This window comes from Silene latifolia, chromosome Y (assembly GCF_048544455.1).
Source record: "Silene latifolia isolate original U9 population chromosome Y, ASM4854445v1, whole genome shotgun sequence".
In the NCBI taxonomy this organism is placed as follows: domain Eukaryota; kingdom Viridiplantae; phylum Streptophyta; class Magnoliopsida; order Caryophyllales; family Caryophyllaceae; genus Silene; species Silene latifolia.
The window spans coordinates 99,353,949-99,371,955 of record NC_133538.1 but is presented as its reverse complement, the minus strand read 5'-3'; the positions used below and the strand labels follow the sequence as shown (position 1 = coordinate 99,371,955).

General features: G+C 39.7%; 1 protein-coding gene and 1 long non-coding RNA gene across 2 annotated transcripts; both read right to left on the bottom strand.

The window, feature by feature from the left end:
* Nucleotides 1-2,970: 2,970 nt before the first annotated feature.
* On the bottom strand, nucleotides 2,971-13,784 carry LOC141627343 (uncharacterized). The gene is made up of 3 exons (XR_012536911.1): nucleotides 13,495-13,784; nucleotides 3,651-3,713; nucleotides 2,971-3,150 (listed from the first exon to the last, which is right to left on the bottom strand). It is a non-coding gene; the product is annotated as an uncharacterized LOC141627343 (long non-coding RNA).
* A 2,586-nt stretch (nucleotides 13,785-16,370) lies between these two features.
* Nucleotides 16,371-16,937, bottom strand: LOC141628595 (uncharacterized). The gene has a single exon (XM_074441714.1). The coding sequence runs from the start codon at nucleotides 16,935-16,937 to the stop codon at nucleotides 16,371-16,373; it is 567 nt and encodes a 188-aa protein (XP_074297815.1).
* Between the last annotated feature and the right edge of the window lie 1,070 nt (nucleotides 16,938-18,007).

Sequence of the window (18,007 nt, the reverse complement as noted above, 5' to 3'; positions counted from 1 at the left end):
TCAATCCTAGGCAAAGGATACTTGTTCTTCTTCTTGTGACACGATTCAGCTCTCGGTAATCAATGCACAGTCTCATACTCCCATCTTTCTTCTTTACAAAAAGAACTGGGGCTCCCCACGGTGACACACTAGGCCTGATATAACCCTTTCTTAGCAACTTATGTATCTGCTTTTTCAACTCCGCTAACTCTTTAGGTGCCATACGGTAAGGTGCTTTGGATATCAGACATGTTCCCGGTTTAAGCTCCACGCTGAAATCAACATCCCTCTTGGGAGGCAAACTCGGTATCTCCTCAGGAACGACATCTTCGAACTCTCTCACCACAGATATCTCAGAAGCTGTCAGCGGCTCTACTCGGTGATCTCTCACATGACAGAGAATCAAGGGACACTTCTTCCTCAAACATGACTTTAAAGTCATCACAGCTATGAACTTACACTTAGGTTTTACCACAAACCCTCTATAAGACACCCTAACACCCTTAGGATCCTTTAAAGACACTCTCTTTTGCCGACAATCTATCCTGGCATCATACTTACCCAGCCAATCCATCCCGACAATCACCTCAAACCCATCCATAGGAAACTTTAACAGAACTATCGGTAAATCTACCCATCCAACCACCATGGACACACCCTTATACAACTTGAGACACGACATAGACTCCCCTGAAGGTATGAACACATCATCTTTTACAACCTCAAACTTACCCAAACCCATAGACATGGCATGACTCTTAGACACAAAAGAGTGTGTAGCCTATGAATCAAACAAAACAAAGGATGGTACATTATGAACAAGAAAGGTACCAGTAACTACATGAGCATCATCCTGTGCTTCCTGTTTGTCCATCATGAAAAGCTTCCCACTGTTTTTCTGTCCTCCACCTTGAACTGATGCATTGGAGGTACTTGGCTTGGCTGTTGAATCCTGGGTGGTGCTGTTGTTCTGACGTTGATATGACCCACCACCACTGCGGTTATAACTGCCCTGGTAGCCCTGTCCACTTCTGTTTCCCCATGAACCTTCCGGTCGGTTACTAGGAAAGCTCTGAGTTGGCCCTGAGAGAAATTCCCTTGCCAAGCTCTAGAACCAGTGCCGGGCCTGTAACTCGTGGATTCCCGTCTCATATGGCCTACACCACCACAGTTGAAGCATATAAGGCTAGAGTTGTCACTCACACTCCGACCTCCATTCTTTCCCCATCCACGAGATCCCCCCGAGAAACCAGCTCCACCAGAAAAAGCCTTTGCATGGTTGAAGTTCTCTTTCTTGTTGGCCGACTGACTGTTGCTTCCACTGTCAGCCTTCCTCTTTTCAGCAGCAGCCCTCTCATCAATCTCTCTTGAGAGATCTACCATTCTCTTAGCTTGGCCCGCTCTCAGGTACACTTCCTTGAGGTCAGTAGCAACCCCAGCTGGCATACGACTCACGATCTTGGCAGATAAACCCCTCTCAAAACGGAGAGCTAAACCCCTCGGTCCTAGCTGCATGTCGTCAACATAACGAGATAGCTCCAGAAACTCATGATACTAGTCAGTGACTGTCATCTCCTCAGTCATGGTGAAGGAATCAAACTCGGATCTCATCTTGTGTCGGATATGCTCCGGCACAAACTGCTCTCTCATAGCGCTCGTCAACCCGGACCAAGGAATAGCTCCCAGACCCTCAGCCTGGTAATAAGCTCTAGCATCCTCCTTGAAATTTTGCCACCAAACTGCAGCTTCGCCTCTCAGGTAGTATACTACATGTTCAACGATCATGTCCTCGGGGCACTTAACCATTTCCATGAGAGCTTCAATCTCACGGTGCCACTTCTCGAGCAGCTTTGGTTCACCCACCCCTTCATATGTGGGAGGGTTGAAGCGGCGATGATGATCTTTGAGTGAGTAGCATCCATCGACTTCTCATTCCCCTTTCCCACATTTTTGAGAGCTTCAAGGAGAGCCTCTTGTTGCTCAATCATGCGAGCAACCTCATCAAGAGTCATCTCAGAAGCTTGGATCTGTGCGGGGGTCCTTTTGGGCGGCATTTTGAGCTGATAAGAAACAAGAAAAAGTAAGCACAAAAGCCTACGGCTCAAAATGTAACAATCTTACGCCAAAGGAACACGCGGCCGAGTATACGACGACACTCGGTCGAGTAACGACTACTCGATCGAGTATCCCAGATACTCGGTCGAGTAATCGACTTCAGTAGCTATCATCAAAAACCCAGAAAGAATACTCGGCCGAGTAAAAACAATACTCGGCCGAGTGGTCACTACTCGGTCGAATACACCATTTACGCGGTCGAGTAAACACGTACAGTAGCCATTGTTACTCACTGCCAAACAACACTTGGTCGAGTGCTTGGTTACTCGGCCGAGTACTCCCTACACGGTCGAGTACCTGCCCTGCTCGGCCGAGCCATACTAAAGACGGGTTAATACAGTAAAAGTCCCCTATTATGCTTTCTATTCCCTCATCGAACATAAATCAACATGAACTTAAATGCCACGTTATAAACATACAGCCATACCACTCATTCACAGGCTAACAAATAACTCAAAATTTCGCACACCCGTCCTTCTACTACTTTTCCAATCATCAAATTGACGACTCCCACATATAAACCTCCAACCCTTACTTATTATCAACATAAATCTTCACATACATGCACATGCAAGACACATTTCTCAACACTCTCCCCCATGTGACCGGCTCGAGTTAATGAGGGCCAAATTGCGACTCCGGGACGTCTGCCGAGTCTTTGCGGTAGCTCCAAACAACTCTCCCCGGGTTCATTTTATTTAGACTCCCTAAGTTCATTAGATTCATTTGTTTAGGTGTCGGAATCTTCGGCTCTGATACCACTTTGTAACACCCCCTCATACCAAGGTGCCTTACCAGGACCACCCTACCATGAAAGTGTGTTACCATCTCGGTTGCCCGAGGTTAGTACATATCAAAAGCGTCTGAATTGAGCACATTTATTAAAGTACCATAAAGTATAAAAGTTTACATCGACCAAATCCCAAACTGTTACATAAAATAAACCAATGTCTGACAACTAAGAAATCAAAACTAAGACTCGGACAGTGATGCTACGACTGGTGATGAAAAGTTTCCCATGACTGTCCCAAGCTCACCAATCAGAACCTGTTAAGTCTGCTCACCATCCACGAATGGATCACCGCAGATTCCACAAACAACAACGGGGTCAGTATTACTCAATCAATATAAGACAAACAACAAGATAACCAACTAATCATCCTCCAACCCCAGTCTCCCGATCTCACACAGTAACCGACTACACACCGAAGTGTGTAGCCCTGCCAGATTACCCATCGCAACTGGTAATCCTCGCCGCCAGTGGGTGACCGCAGCCGATCCCACCTAGTCCAGCTCATCAATGAGCGACTAACAATCTATGTCCCTTAATGTGCACATCCCCCCCGTTGCGGGTTCCACGGAGGGCGAACTAGGGTGTAAAGCCACTCCCACAAGTGACTCCACCACAATCACAACCACACAGTATCACAACTGTCACCACCTCTCCACATCAACACCGCCACAACAACGCCCATACTCCGATGATCAGCAGATAACAAATAACACAACAAGCATGTCTTAACAATGAAAAGTAAACTGAGTAGGGAGAACCCTACCTTAACAATCAACAGTAGCTCAAAACTCGGACAATCAGAAAGGCTCATCTACGAAGTCTTCTCCTATACAATGATCACATAACACAATTACACATTGCACAATCCCCCATATTCCCAATTCCATATATGCAAACAGTAACCCCAAAGAATACAAACAACATAGAAATATAACTTACCAACAGTAGAATGAAGAATTATACACAAGAACCACGAAGATTGCACACACCACGATGCAAGGGAATGATTAGGAAGTGATTAGGGTAATCGTAAAAATGATGAAGTTTGAAATAAGGTTTTAGAAACTGACGCGGGATATAAAAATAACCCTAAACATTCCCTAATCAAACCGTCAAAATACGCTTCGCCAGACCGGATACTCGGTCGAGTAAAGTGTATACTCGGCCGAGTATCCTCTACTCGGTCGAGTATTCACTATACTCGGCCGAGTATTCCTCGGCAGAACCAAAACAGACTACAACAACAGCACTACTCGGCCGAGTAGGCTCTACTCGGTCGAGTAGTCACCAAAGAAAATCCGTAGTATTACAGTTGGCCACACCCTTCCTTTTACCGGTACCCAGCTGAGGGGTACCCGGAGCCTGCTAATGAGGAGGAGGAAGAGGACGAGGACCCGGCGGCAGCAGCGGAGAGAGCTCGAGCTGAGCAGAGGAGGAGGAGAGAGTAGGAGGTAGACCCGGACTACACTGTGACGGTGGAGGACGTGACGGAGGAGGCTGACGAGTAGCTGCTGGTCTACTCACTTCCCGCCAGCCAGTGGTTTGGGAAGTTTGTCTTTTGTATGTTTATTCTCGCTCTTTTATTTCTTTTGTCTCCATTTTATTTTATTTTTTTTTATTCTTTATTGGTTGTATATTCCCGTTCCCCTGTCTATATCTGCTGGTGTATGCTGGAGGACAACGAGGGCGTTGTCCATTTTGGTTTGGGGAGGCTATTGCATCCTTTTGAGTCTACATTTGCATTTGTTTGGCATTCACGTTTATATTTTCAGCTCCCATTGTTTATTAATTTCATAAAATTTAAATAAAAAAACCGAAAAATTAGAAAATTCAAAAATTCAAAAAAATATTCACGTTTATTTTTGCATATAGGTTGAGTCGGAACGGGTGATTTCTGTGATGACATTGCACTATAACTTGTCATTTTACTTGAGCCTTGCACTTTCATTGACAGTTATTAGCTTTGTCATACGCATAGTCTACGAGTTCTTGTTCAAATATAGCTGACTGTTTAGACTTGACCTTATAAATTGGCAACCTACTTTACAATTTCTGAGATTTAGAGCCCATAACTGGTGACATTCATGACCAGTTCATTAGGAATTGAGAGTAGTACTCCTTGCATAGCATGTCCATCATTTTTGCACTTTTATGACATTCGATTTCTTGTCAAATGCACACATTCGGGTTTGTGGTCGGTTGTCACATGCAGGGAGGTGCTTGCAAATTTTCCCCTTTTCTTATATTTTTCACCCATTTAGCTCCACTTAAGCCAAAACTTGCCATTTTGACCCATTAGCTACAACCCAAACTGAGCCTGCCTAGTCAAGCTAGTTTAGTATGTCTTTTGTGGTATGATTTTCCGTCTACAGTTTGGCCCGTATCATTTTGATTGGAGTTGGTGTAAATAAAGGAAGGAGAAAAGAAAAAAAAGAATTGAAAAAAAAAAGGAGAAATGTGAATAGAATAGAAAAAAAAAGAGAAGAAAAAAAAATGAAAAAAATGTATAATTCACGTATGTCATAAAAATGAAAAAAAAAAGGTTGAAAATAATATTTGTTTTGTATCAGTTGATTCATTTAGACGGTATTAAAAAAGGGAAGTTTGTGACCGTCTAACTCCTCCGTTCTTATTCCATATTTTTGAGGAGATAGTGTATGTGATTAGTAAGTTGTGTGCCAAATAAAGGGCACTTGTACTTTATTTTTCAGTCAGTTGAGATTCGGACGGTCTTATATGGTCCTGTTTAGGAACTAGCTTGGCGCTTTTACCTCCACATTTCCATAACTTGTTTTGCCTTTTCTCACCTGAACCTCACTATTCCCATATCATTTGTAAGCCCTCGGCTGTGACGGACATTATTGGTTGGAGTGTGTGCATTGGTACTTGAATTGTCTTTCATTTTTGTTGCATGCATGCTATGTAGGTCGCAGTTAGGTGAGTGACTGTTTCTCTTTCTCTCTTTCACATGTATTATTCACCCTTTGCTTCATGAGAGAAGAGTGACCACGTGAGAGTCCGATTTTGTTGGTCTTGCAAGGTCGATAGGTCGGCTATATTTCTAAACAACTTATAACTCGTTTGCGTATTGACTGCATATCTGTAACTACTAATTTTTGTTGCATTAAACTGATTCAAGTAGACAAGTTAAGTCAACTACGAGTTGAAGCTGTTTCAGAGGAAGAACACTCGATCGAGCCCTTTTATTGGTCGATCGAGTGGTTTTTGTGGCTGAGTTACTCGATCGAGTAGATTGCCTGGAGAAGTACTCGATCGAGCTGTTTCAGACTGCTCGATCGATTGGTTTTTTCTTCCATAGGCTTTAATTAGTCCGTGAACTTGTTTTTAGCTATTGGACTTAGCATTTTTCTATTTAAACGTACATTAATTAGGTCATTAGGCATCTAATAATCTGATTATCTTTTATTTTCCATCTTTCACTGCAAAAAGACTATGTTGCTTTTTCCTCTCTACTGTAACTTTTGCTTCCGGATTTTCTCGCTCGGATTTAGTTGTTCTTTACGCCGGATTCTTGCGATTGTAATCTCTTACTCTATTTTAATCGTAATCTTTCAATCATTTGCTTTAATTACTTGTTTCGTTCCTTTTTAATTCCTGCCCTAATCTTTATTTATGCAATTTCATTATTATTTCATCATGTTTAATGTTAGTTATTTCATTGTTATTAGTTTTGATAATATTAATAGCATGAGTAGCTAAATCATTTCATGTTGGGATTAGGGGATCTACTGTAGAAATGTGACGATGTAGTGAGTAGGTTAGATGAATTATTTGTGAGATTCTGTCCCCATGGCAATATAACTGTATTTACCAACTTAGTTGAGTGCACGCTTCTGAGTCACCTTTTAATCTGGTTAAATTTAATCCTGGATCGGAAGATTGGACTAAATAGACCTGCTATGAACAGTAGACTACCCTGACGAGGACGGAAGTTAAGTTAGTGGAAATCTAGGATAGAAAGTGGACCGGAAGGACCTATCCATATCCGTCTCACAGTAATTTATCTAAGTTATTTACAGTTGAGTCACTGGACTACCGTAGTGAACCGAAATCCTGACATGTCCCTTCTTTATTGATAGTTTATCTATACTTTCTGCCTTTACTGCACTTTCCTTGCTTCTATTTCTTTTACACCTTTAGTTTAGAAAATCAATTTACAAACCCCCCCCCCCCCATTTTGTGACCAAATAGACGGACTCTTTATAGATATCTTGCCTCCCTGAGGAGAACGACCTGACTTCCCTAGCTATATAGTTAGTTTAGTTAGTTATTTTTTATAGGTATACGACTGACCTGTCAACCGTGGTCTCCCTTGACCCACGGTGGTCCCACCACCAGGCACAACTCACGACAACCCACCAGACCCGGCAGCAGCAGTAACAATACCCTTATAACCCCTCCCCTGTTTGACGCTTTTCCGGCCACCCTGCCACCATGGTCCCACCTCGGACCCTACAACCACCACCAATCAACTCGCCTCTCCTCCAACGTCCCAACCAACCCGGGTACGAGTCACGGCAAGGGGTGTAAATCTGAGTTTTACTCCTAAATACGACCTAAACTCTCACCTTCGAATTTCCGGCCACCACCACCGCAACCCACCATTATAAAACGACCCATACCACCCAAGGTGGTCGACTACACCCTACGTATCTCCCCTAAACAACCCAGGTCAGTCACTCTTAAGAACGGGTTTAAAACAACACAAAACCCGTAATGCAACCACCCCTTGAAACTCGCCTGGAACCACCCTCTCCAAATGGTCAACGGTGGTCTAATCAGGTCATCAGGGGTTCCTGGTTGTCCACGGTCACAACTATGGTCACGGCTTGTCCTACGGTGGTTTAGTTTATAAGTTATAGCGTAGCAAAGAGTATACATGAGACGGTCTTACCTCGAGTTAATTAGCGATGTAAATTCCGTCTTTATTCCTTCTACGTCTCCTCCTCTTCTCTCAAATTTTCAATTTACATATGATAAACTAGGGGAATGTATTTATCTCTATTTATAGGGTAGGTTTAGATCTATAAGAGAGCAATTAAGAAACTACGTAATTACCTTATTACTATTATTATTATAAAATATGATCACTATTATTATTATTATTATTCTACATGGGCTATACAACTACTACACAAGCTTTGCCCATTTACACTTCCAATTTACTCGGCCCATCTCCTTTCCCAACTCATTTATTATTTTATTATATTTTTCGTCTTATTTTGATTTATTAATTATAATTGCTGTAATTAATTATTTAAAAATGTATAAATTATTAATATCACATTTACTAAATTACGGGGTATTACAGTTTTAAAGCAAGAAAACCGTTTTGTTATTTTTCAAAAAGATCGTGTATTTTATTAACTTGTGCATTCATTCTTATTGTTATCGTTATAAGATAATAGTGCTTAATTGAATTCTTACTCGTTTATTAACGTGAATAAATTAGTGGAATCATTAGTGCTCTCTTATTAACGTAAGTTAGTCACTCGAGTATTTAACGATACTCACTTGAGTTACAACTAGGGTTAGTTGTACGAGTTGGGTTAGTAAATTTGTAATTCGTAGAAAGGTACTAAATTTATTAATCGAGAATAGTGGACGTAGGTTTCGATTTCTGAAACTGAACCACTTCAAAAATCCGTGTGTCTCTCTTTCTCTTTCGTTTATTTCGTGCTCTTTCAATTCGATTAATTACTTGGTTAAAGTTTGATCAATAAACTTTACATAAGTAATCAATCCTTACGCTCAAACAAACCTTTGAAAAAGTAGGCGAAGTTTTTAATCCTCAATTCCCTCCCCCCCCCCCCCCCTCTTGAGTATTTCGGATCGATAGACTCTTCAATTGTCTCTATTTCTCTTGGGACGATCCTTTCATTCATTTAGGTGAGTGAGAGAGGCACACAGATCTCCAGTGTCTTCTGACACCATAAAACCTTCTACTCCATTCCATTTATCACCCTCGTTTAGCGTTTAAGAATTCGGGGGATGTACACTAAATTTGTAGGGTCAAAAAAGTATTTTGTTTCTATTGTATTAGTTTTGCGTAATTAGTAGAGCTTGTTACTTTAAAGAGGGCATAACTCGTCAAAATATAACTCAAATTAACAGGTCAAGTAAAAATTATACACATTCTCTACACAAGAGAATTTGTTAGAGGTTACTTTCAGAGTATCCAGTGAGTCTTTCTACTTGAGTCACATTTGGGTCAAACCCCATCATTTTCAAAATATTTTAAAAAAAATACTTCTTTTCAAAACTCATTTCAAATGTTTTCAAAAACTCAAGTTTTGCATTCATCATAGCATCATATCTAGGACATGCATTTGCATTCTATGTGTCAATATTTGTCAATAACCATTCCAGTCGACTACTTTGTCATTCATCTTCCAGATTCATCCAAAATGGGGCCTTTCTCATAAAGTCTCATTTTTTCTCGTAAAATAAAATTTTGCAAATTTCAAAGTCAATGATTGTAAAAATTTTTACTCTAAAGTTTTTGCGAAATAAAATTTTGCAATTCTCCGGCCAGTATCGTGAAATAATATTTTGCGATTTCAAGTATAGCTTTTTTTTTTAAATAAATTTTGAATTCCTTGGTCGGCAGGCCCTGAGATGCATATGAGTTCTTAAAATAAAATTTTTTGAACTTATCTTTTTGCGAAATAAAATTTTGCACTTTTCAAATCAATTGGTTGGCAGGCCCTGACATGCATCCGAATTCTTAAAATAAAATTTCCTGAACTTACCTTTTTGCGAAATAAAATTTTGCAATTTTCAAATAAATTGGTCGGCAAGCCCTGACATGCATCTGAGTTCTTAAAATAAAATTTTTTGAACTTGCCTTTTTGTGAAATAAAATTTTGCAAATCCTAGTTTGTAAAATGAGATTTTATATTCTAATCTCTTTTCAAAATAAAATTTTGAATTTCTCGGTCGGCAGGCCCTAACACGTATTTGAGCTTGTGAAATCAGATTTCAGAGACCAGATTCCAGACCAGCTAAACAAAGTTTCGCTATACCAGTTTTCAGAGACCAGATTCCAGACTAGCGAAATAAAGTTTCGTTACACCAGTTCCAGCTTCCAGATTCCAGATCAGCAAGACAAGTTTTGCTGGACCAGTTCTACTATCCATATTCCAGCTACTCAAGACAGGTAATGTAAGAGACCCAGGTACATTTCTTATCCTTTATATGTCCCGACCGGACTACTTTAACCTTCGTCTTACTCAGACTCGGTCAGAGTGGGGGCTTCTGTAGACACCTTAAAGTTGTCTACTAGCCTTGCGAGTACCAGATGATGAGGCTAAAATTAAATGACTAATGTGAAAATTGACAATGTTATAATTAAAGGCTTTTTACACTTATTTCCCATAACCCATATAAAATGGCCTAAGACTAGAGATGGCAACTGATCCTGGACCCTATTTAGATCCGCGAATCCGGACCCTGATGGATAGGATATGGATCCTAATTTTTCGGACCCCGTGGATATGGGTTGGATGTGGATCTACTTATTTGAAAATGGATCTGGATATGGATCTGGAAAATTTGGATCCGCCGGATATGGGTCGGATATGGATCCAACGTTGGTGTAGCGGATATGGATCTGGATCCTATCTGATCCTACCCAGATCCGGTCCATTGCCATCCCTACCTAAGACCACCCTTTATTCCTATTCAGCCCATTTCGTATTAAGTAACCATTTGATAAAACTCGAGTTATTTTTTGGGAATTACTAAGTGACGTCTATTGGCCCAAAACCAATACAAAGTATAGGACGAAAAATGCGTTCGCTAAATCGTGGGCTTTGTTCACTATTTTATCATTTTCAATCCAAATTGCAGTTGGTTAAACAAATACACAATTAATTTTGTCACTATAAATACATACGGAGTATAATAATAAAATATGGTAGTTGGTGTGATCATGCAAGGAAATATTGTGCATGAAACACACGGTTATCATGGATTTACTCCATAAAAGCTTAGCAAAGTAGTTGTTGGACTCTCCCGATGCTTGAAAATTTATCTTTCAAGACCACGAATTTCAGTATGATCCAAACTCTAACACGGTGTGCGATAAATAGCACACAAAGCAACGCAACAAAAGGGCGGGATTCAGGACCGGGACAGAAATTACGAGGGATCACGGGGACAATAAAACAGACGAAAGACAAGGAGAATCACCACGAGATACACAAAATCAACCCAGATCCCAGAAATATACTCTGTCTCAAATATACTATCCCAGTTTCAAATCAAATCACACAAATTAAAATCCCCCCAATTTCTATGTAAGCGCATAAGAGCCATTAATTTACAACAAAGTTGAAATTCATTAATAGTCATCATCCCATCCATACAGGCCTGATGGTACCAATTCAAATAAGTTTTCTTTACTCTTATTATTGCCATTCTTTTATTTATTTTCTTTAGTTATCGTATTATTTGTATAATTTTATATAAACTAACTTAGTTAATTTGTCTTGTATATAATTCATATCGTCTTATATAAAATTTGTTTTAACTTTTTTTTTCTTTGTCTTAATTTCGTCAAATATATAATATCATGAATAAATAGTAGAGGCCGTCAGTTTGATGGGCGGCCCGGGTGCCTAACACCTTCCCTGGTTGTACATTTACCTCCGAATCTGTAATCTTTGGTTAAGGCTGGGATGACGGATCAGTCCCCATATCAGGGATCAAAAGGGGCATTTTCCGTTAAAATTGTTTTTGCATGTTTTTTTATAAAACATACTGGCAACTCCTCCATATTATTTATTTTAAAAAAGAGATTTTTTCAGGGATCTCACAAGAGTGCACTGCAGAACTACACAGAAACATACGGATACACACACATCAGTGTCAACTCCGAACACCACCAAATCATCTGGCTCTCATCTCAACGAGTAGCCCATCCAGGTTACCTATAGCAACAGGTATCCACACCTCCAGTAGTAGACTGCATCCTTGCCACCTAAACCCCCGCTCATCACAACGAGTGAACCCATATTATTAATGTGCACATCCTCCTTGTGACGGGAGCCACAAGGAGTGAACATAGGAGTGAAGACCACCTCCCGAAAATGGCTCAACATTAAATACCAACAATGTCAATAATATCACAATACCATAATACTTCCACATCAATGAAAAAATAACACAACACTACGTCACTTATAATTAATCATATAGGAGAGTGAGTAGGGAAACCCTACCTTTAGCGATTCCAAAGCATTAGCAACCACCATGTTCACAGGTAGCAAGCATTGTCATTGTCGCCTACAACCATCGATTATACCTTATCACTACGCTAATCGAATCCAATAACTAAATAATCAGTATTCACAAACTTACCGCAAGGACATCTAGACTCCGACGATGAGAGAGATTCGACCCGTGAATTCGCGCTCATGTCATGCTCTTCCCGGAACAAGGTTTATGGTGAGGGTCAAGGAGGTAGGGAGATGAAGGACTAGAGAGAAGAGTTTGAATTTAGGCTTAAGAAAATGAATGAAATGTTTTACGAAAATGTTTTAAGTCGCCACCTCTGACTAATGTTATATCATGTTGACGCCAAGATGCTCGGTCGAGTACATAACATACTCAACCGAGTACGCTGCACTCAGTTGAGTATCACTACACTCGACCGCCCGACCGAGTGACATTTACTAGGTCGAGTCCACGGGTCCCTAAAGATGCGGGTATTACACAAATCCTAAATCCACCCCACTATCAATTGCCTAAGAAGTACAACAAGGCTAGGAATAATATGTATCTCCAAGAAATCTAAGTCTTCTCATACCCTTATGCCTTCCATGGCTTATCCTACTGGTCCAAGTGCCAACATATAAGCATCACCTCTTCCTAAATCCGAAGACACTATTCCAAATGACAAGATTTAACCACAGCTCACATGTCTTCATGAATAAAAGTTAAAAGACGGAAAAGGACATATTTCTTGCAGTATTTTTTCTACTGCATCACATGACAACTGCCTCAAACTAGTAGTGGCCTAGAAATAAAAGACATTATGAGTTTTCGAATTAGAGTTCAGAGATATGTTTTTTGATAATAATTCATTATTAGGATGGAAAGCTAAGAAGTTATCTATATGTGAACCTTTGTATCTTATATTCATGGGCTCAAATAGAGGCATTATCTCTTCGCTTCATGTTTCCGTCCCACTCCCAGCCTTTCGCCACTAACTTGTTGTCTCAAAAAGCTGTTAATCAGCATATAAAATAAAAATGGTATTAATTACAGAATACCAGTAATTTAATTCCTTCATAACAACTCGCTTAAATAGTTGGGAACGTAATTTCTACCCACACCCACCAGTGTTTATCAATCACGAATCCGCAAACTAACAGCCTACATAAAATCAACCCAAAATGCTGAACTTACCGATTCAAAATCAATTAAAGCTCTCATTATTGTTTAATTTCATGGCAGTATACAATTCTAAACCATAAATTAACAACGACTACAACAATAAACATAAACATCAAACATCAATCCTTGATGGAATTTTACTTAATTCAATTCTAAAGGACCAATGAGAGAGATAAAAATAGTACCGTAATCCGTCTGTGGCCACTTGATAATGATGGAGTAAGGAGTATACATGGAAGCATGTCGACCTCTGAACCTTCATCTTTATGATGATGATAAGATGAAGATATACTAAAAGTATTGTAGATGATGATTGTATAAGAGAGAATAGAAGAGAATTGTAGGAAATATACTTTTGTATTCATAAAACGGTGTGTTGTACAATGAGGAACCTCCTTTATATATATAGGAAGATCATATAGCTAGTCTAACAAACTCTTAACCGACTAACTACTTTATAACAACCTTGTAACAACTAACTAAGCTTATAACAACCTTAGTTAGTTCATACCCCCTCCCCCCACCCCACACACACACCCCACACCAGCTGGACTGTATGGTCCAAGATCAAGTCCTAGCTTAACATAAAGAGAATGATGAGCTGAACCACCCAATGGCTTGGTCATGATATTTGCTAATTGAAGAGAGCTCTTGACATGTTGAGTAAGAAGAAACTATAGCAACTCGACCCGCCACCGTCTTAACACAACCCAAATAGGATGATATGTGCACCTTTAGGCCTATTATTTGTCCTCACTTAAGCCCAAAAGCACAAGGCCTTGTTACTAAGTGGGGAGTGGAATCCTTTATAAACATATCACAAGCTCCTTACTTTATCAATGTGGGACAACTTTTCCTCTGAATATCTGGGGGTGTTACAAACTCTCCCACTTAGAGAACACAACGTCCTCGTTTTGCCTTAAGCTGGCCGCAGCCAAGCCCAGAATCCTCCCTCGCTAGGTGGGTGACCCGGGCACTCCTGACCACATGCTCACCACACGGTCACAGGGTTAGCTCCGATACCATTATAAATATTTAGGAGCCTTTAGTAAGACATTCCCAGATAAATAAAGGTGTTACCATCTCAGTTGTCTGAGGTAGTAAGTATAAAAGACAAACACTTACCAAGGTACTTTAAGACGATATAATTAAAGTGCCTCAAATGGTTTTCTTACAAAAGTTCCAGCGAGATAAATAAATAATAAAAATACGTTTTAATACAACTATAGCGGAAATAAAAATAGTGTCTGAATAAATTAGGTGATCTCTAGACTCTGACGAAGGTCAATGTCCCAAGCTCCCTCCAAGCATCCAGCACATCACAAAGCTAACCTGAAATCAATCTTCTCCCCAATATTTGGTTCATCACAGGTGTTCACGAATACACGGTCAACCACGAGGTTGAGTAGGATAAATAAACAACAATAAATAATACGATAACCTGCAATAAAATATAACCAAAGAACTCAAGCCAATAGACCATCACACATGGCATAACCGTGTACCATTACCGTGTGCCATAACCGACACCACAAGATTACACCGTCACATCACTAGTACTGCTCAGGTCCACGGCCACCCCACGCCGCCGTGCCTAGCCAACCAAAACCGCGCAGGTCCACGGCACTTCTACGTCCCCGTGCCTGGCCGACCAAATCATCTTAATTGCAATGCCAATCCTCTTTTAAAATATCAATTAACAACAGTGAACCAACCAACACTGATAATAATATGATTACAAGATGCTCAAGACAACAACTGTAACAATAGGCTCAGGATGGTATAATTATCACAAGACTATGCAACAACAATTTATCTCATGCCAAGAATACAATGATAATTCATCTTATAAGAAATCACCAATTCACTAATTTAACAAAGTTTAGTAGTTAACCTACCTTTAGCAAATCTTCGCCAATTCAATCAATTAAATTAAAAAATTTCTTCCATAAATCCACCACCTAATCAACAATTAAATTATACTCCCTCCAATTCTATGTATTCTTCCCCTTGTTTGTGGGCACGAAAATTAAGGAGAATAATAAAATAAGAGTAAAAAGTTGGGTGGGGTTTGGTAATTGGAGAGAGGGATGAATAATTATGAGTTAAATAAGAAATGGTGGGGTCAAAATATTAAGAAAAGTAATAAAATATGAGTAAAAGAGTTGGGTGGGGTTTGGTGATAGGAGAGAGAAATGAATAAAATAAGAGTAAAAGTTTCCAAAATAAGAAAGGGGAAGAAAACCTGAATAATCCGTTTTAGGAAATAGGGAAGAATATATAGAATAGGAGGGAGTATATAATTATAAACTATTCTTATTAATGACTTTAATATGTAAACTACCAAAAACAATCTCGCAAAAACCGTCTCAAACGCAACCCCACACACGGCTTGACCCGACGGTGGTCAACCCGTCGGTCAACAATCCCTACGGTCACGGTCCTGGTCAACGGTGTGGGTCAATGGGTCAAACGTAAACAATTGATGTGAAGCGATAAAATAACTTACCACAATTAATTAGTGCGAGAAGAAAACTCCGTCTTAAAGTTGTCTCACAAAATTGCTCTTCCTCACAAATTATATATATATATATATATATATATATATATATATATATATATATATATATATATATATTGAGTTTTTGATGTGGAATAAATATGATGGTGAGGCATGAGTTAGGTATATATATAAATTGGTAGGTGGATGTGGAAAGTTCTAGGAAATTGCTTAAATTATTAAACTAATCAAAATATCTAGGCAGTATAGATAACACCCAAACCACATACTTCATTCCCCCTTCACTCGGTCCAACCATGGTCAACCTACACGGTCAAACCGTGGTCTTTTGTACCCGGTATTATTTTTTTTTGTTTTCTTATCTTTTTACGACAACAATTATTATTTATTCAGACCTTATAAATTATAAATTATATTTATTAAAAATGCGGAGTATTACACTCTTCCGTCTTTAAAAAGAACATCGTCGCGAAGTTCGCGACACCTCACTACCCAACTAAACAATTAAATGATAAGACACATACTTTAGCTAAATTATTATCATTTAAGACCAAAATTAAACGCGGTATTATATTCTACCCTCGTAAAAGAAAATGTTATGTCCTCGTAACCAACATACCTTAAGCAAATAAATGGGATATACTTCTCTTTTATCTCAACTTCAGCTTCCCAAGTAGCTTCATTTACATTATGATTAGACCAAAGAATTTTTACCAACGCAATCTCGTTATTTCTAGTCTTCGTCACTTTTGTGTCCAAAATCTCCTTAGCCACCTCCACATAAGATAAATTTCCATCCATCTCAACTGTCTCAGCTGCTAACACATGAGTAGGATCACTTACATATTTCCTCAACTGTGAAACATGAAAAACATTATGAACTCTTGCCAAAGCTGGTGGTAGTGCAAGACAATATGCCACTTCACCAACTCTGTCTAAAATCTCATAAGGCCCAATGTATTTCTGACACAGTTTCCCTCTCTTGCCAAAACGCATTACTCCCTTCATTGGTGACACTTTCAATAATACTTTGTCTCCTACAGCAAACTGAATATCACTTCTCCTCAAATCAGCATAACTCTTCTGTCGATCCTCTACAGCTCTCATCTTCTGTCTCATCACGTGTACCTATGCAACCATCTGCTGGATCATCTCCAGCCCCAGTGTCACAGCATCAGTGACATCGTCCCAACAGACTGGACTCCTATACTTTCTTCCATATAAAGCTTCAAAAGGGTCCATACCAATGCTAGCATGATAACTGTTATTATAAGAAAATCTATCAAGTCTAACCTCTCCTCCCAAGATCCTCCAAACTCCAAGACACACGCCCTCAACATATCCTCTAAAGTCTGAATAGTCATGTCTGTCGTTAGATGAAATGCAATGCTCATCTTCAAAGTTGTACCCATACACTCTTGCAGCTCTTGCCAGAATTTAGAAATAAACCTCGAGTCACGATCAGAAACTATATCTTTCGGAATTCCATGCAATTTCACAATATTTCTCACATAAACTTTAGCCAACTCAGCCTTACTCCAAGTATCTTTCATAGGAATAAAGTGTTTAGTCTTAGTCAAACGATCTACTATCACCCAAATCATATTATTGCCCTTCTGAGTCCGAGGCAAACCAACAATAAAGTCCATAGAATTGCTCTCCCACTTCCATTCGGTCACATCTAAAGACTGTACTTTACCATGTGGTCTCTTATGCTCACCTTTTACCTTCTTCATCCCAGGCCACCAGAAAGTTTTCTTGAAATCTTTATATAATTTATCTCCTCCAGGATGCACAGAATATGGTGTAGAATGTGCTTCAGTCAAGTTCTTTCTTTTCAATTCCTCATCATCAGGTACAGACCATCTCCCATCGAACCTCAACCTGTCATCTTCCCCCACGGCAAAGCGTGACGCCACGCCACCCTCCATGGCCGTGCGCCACTTCTTGGTCCTTGGGTTCCCTTTTTGCTTCTCTTTAATCTCAGCATACAACTCTGGCTCAATAGTTAAATCCCCAACTAAATCCCCTTTTCTTATCACACTAATCCCCATTTTCTCAAACTCACCTAGCAACTTCATACGCGATATAGCTAAACATAAAGCATGAATAGACTTCCTACTTAAAGCATCCGCCACCACATTAGCCTTCCCTTCATGGTAAACTATCTCCATATC

What these genes read in the sequence shown, in the direction of transcription:
- LOC141628595 (XM_074441714.1), bottom strand. Translation starts at nt 16,937, where the DNA reads ATGAGAGCTGTAGAGGATCGACAGAAGAGTTATGCTGATTTGAGGAGA.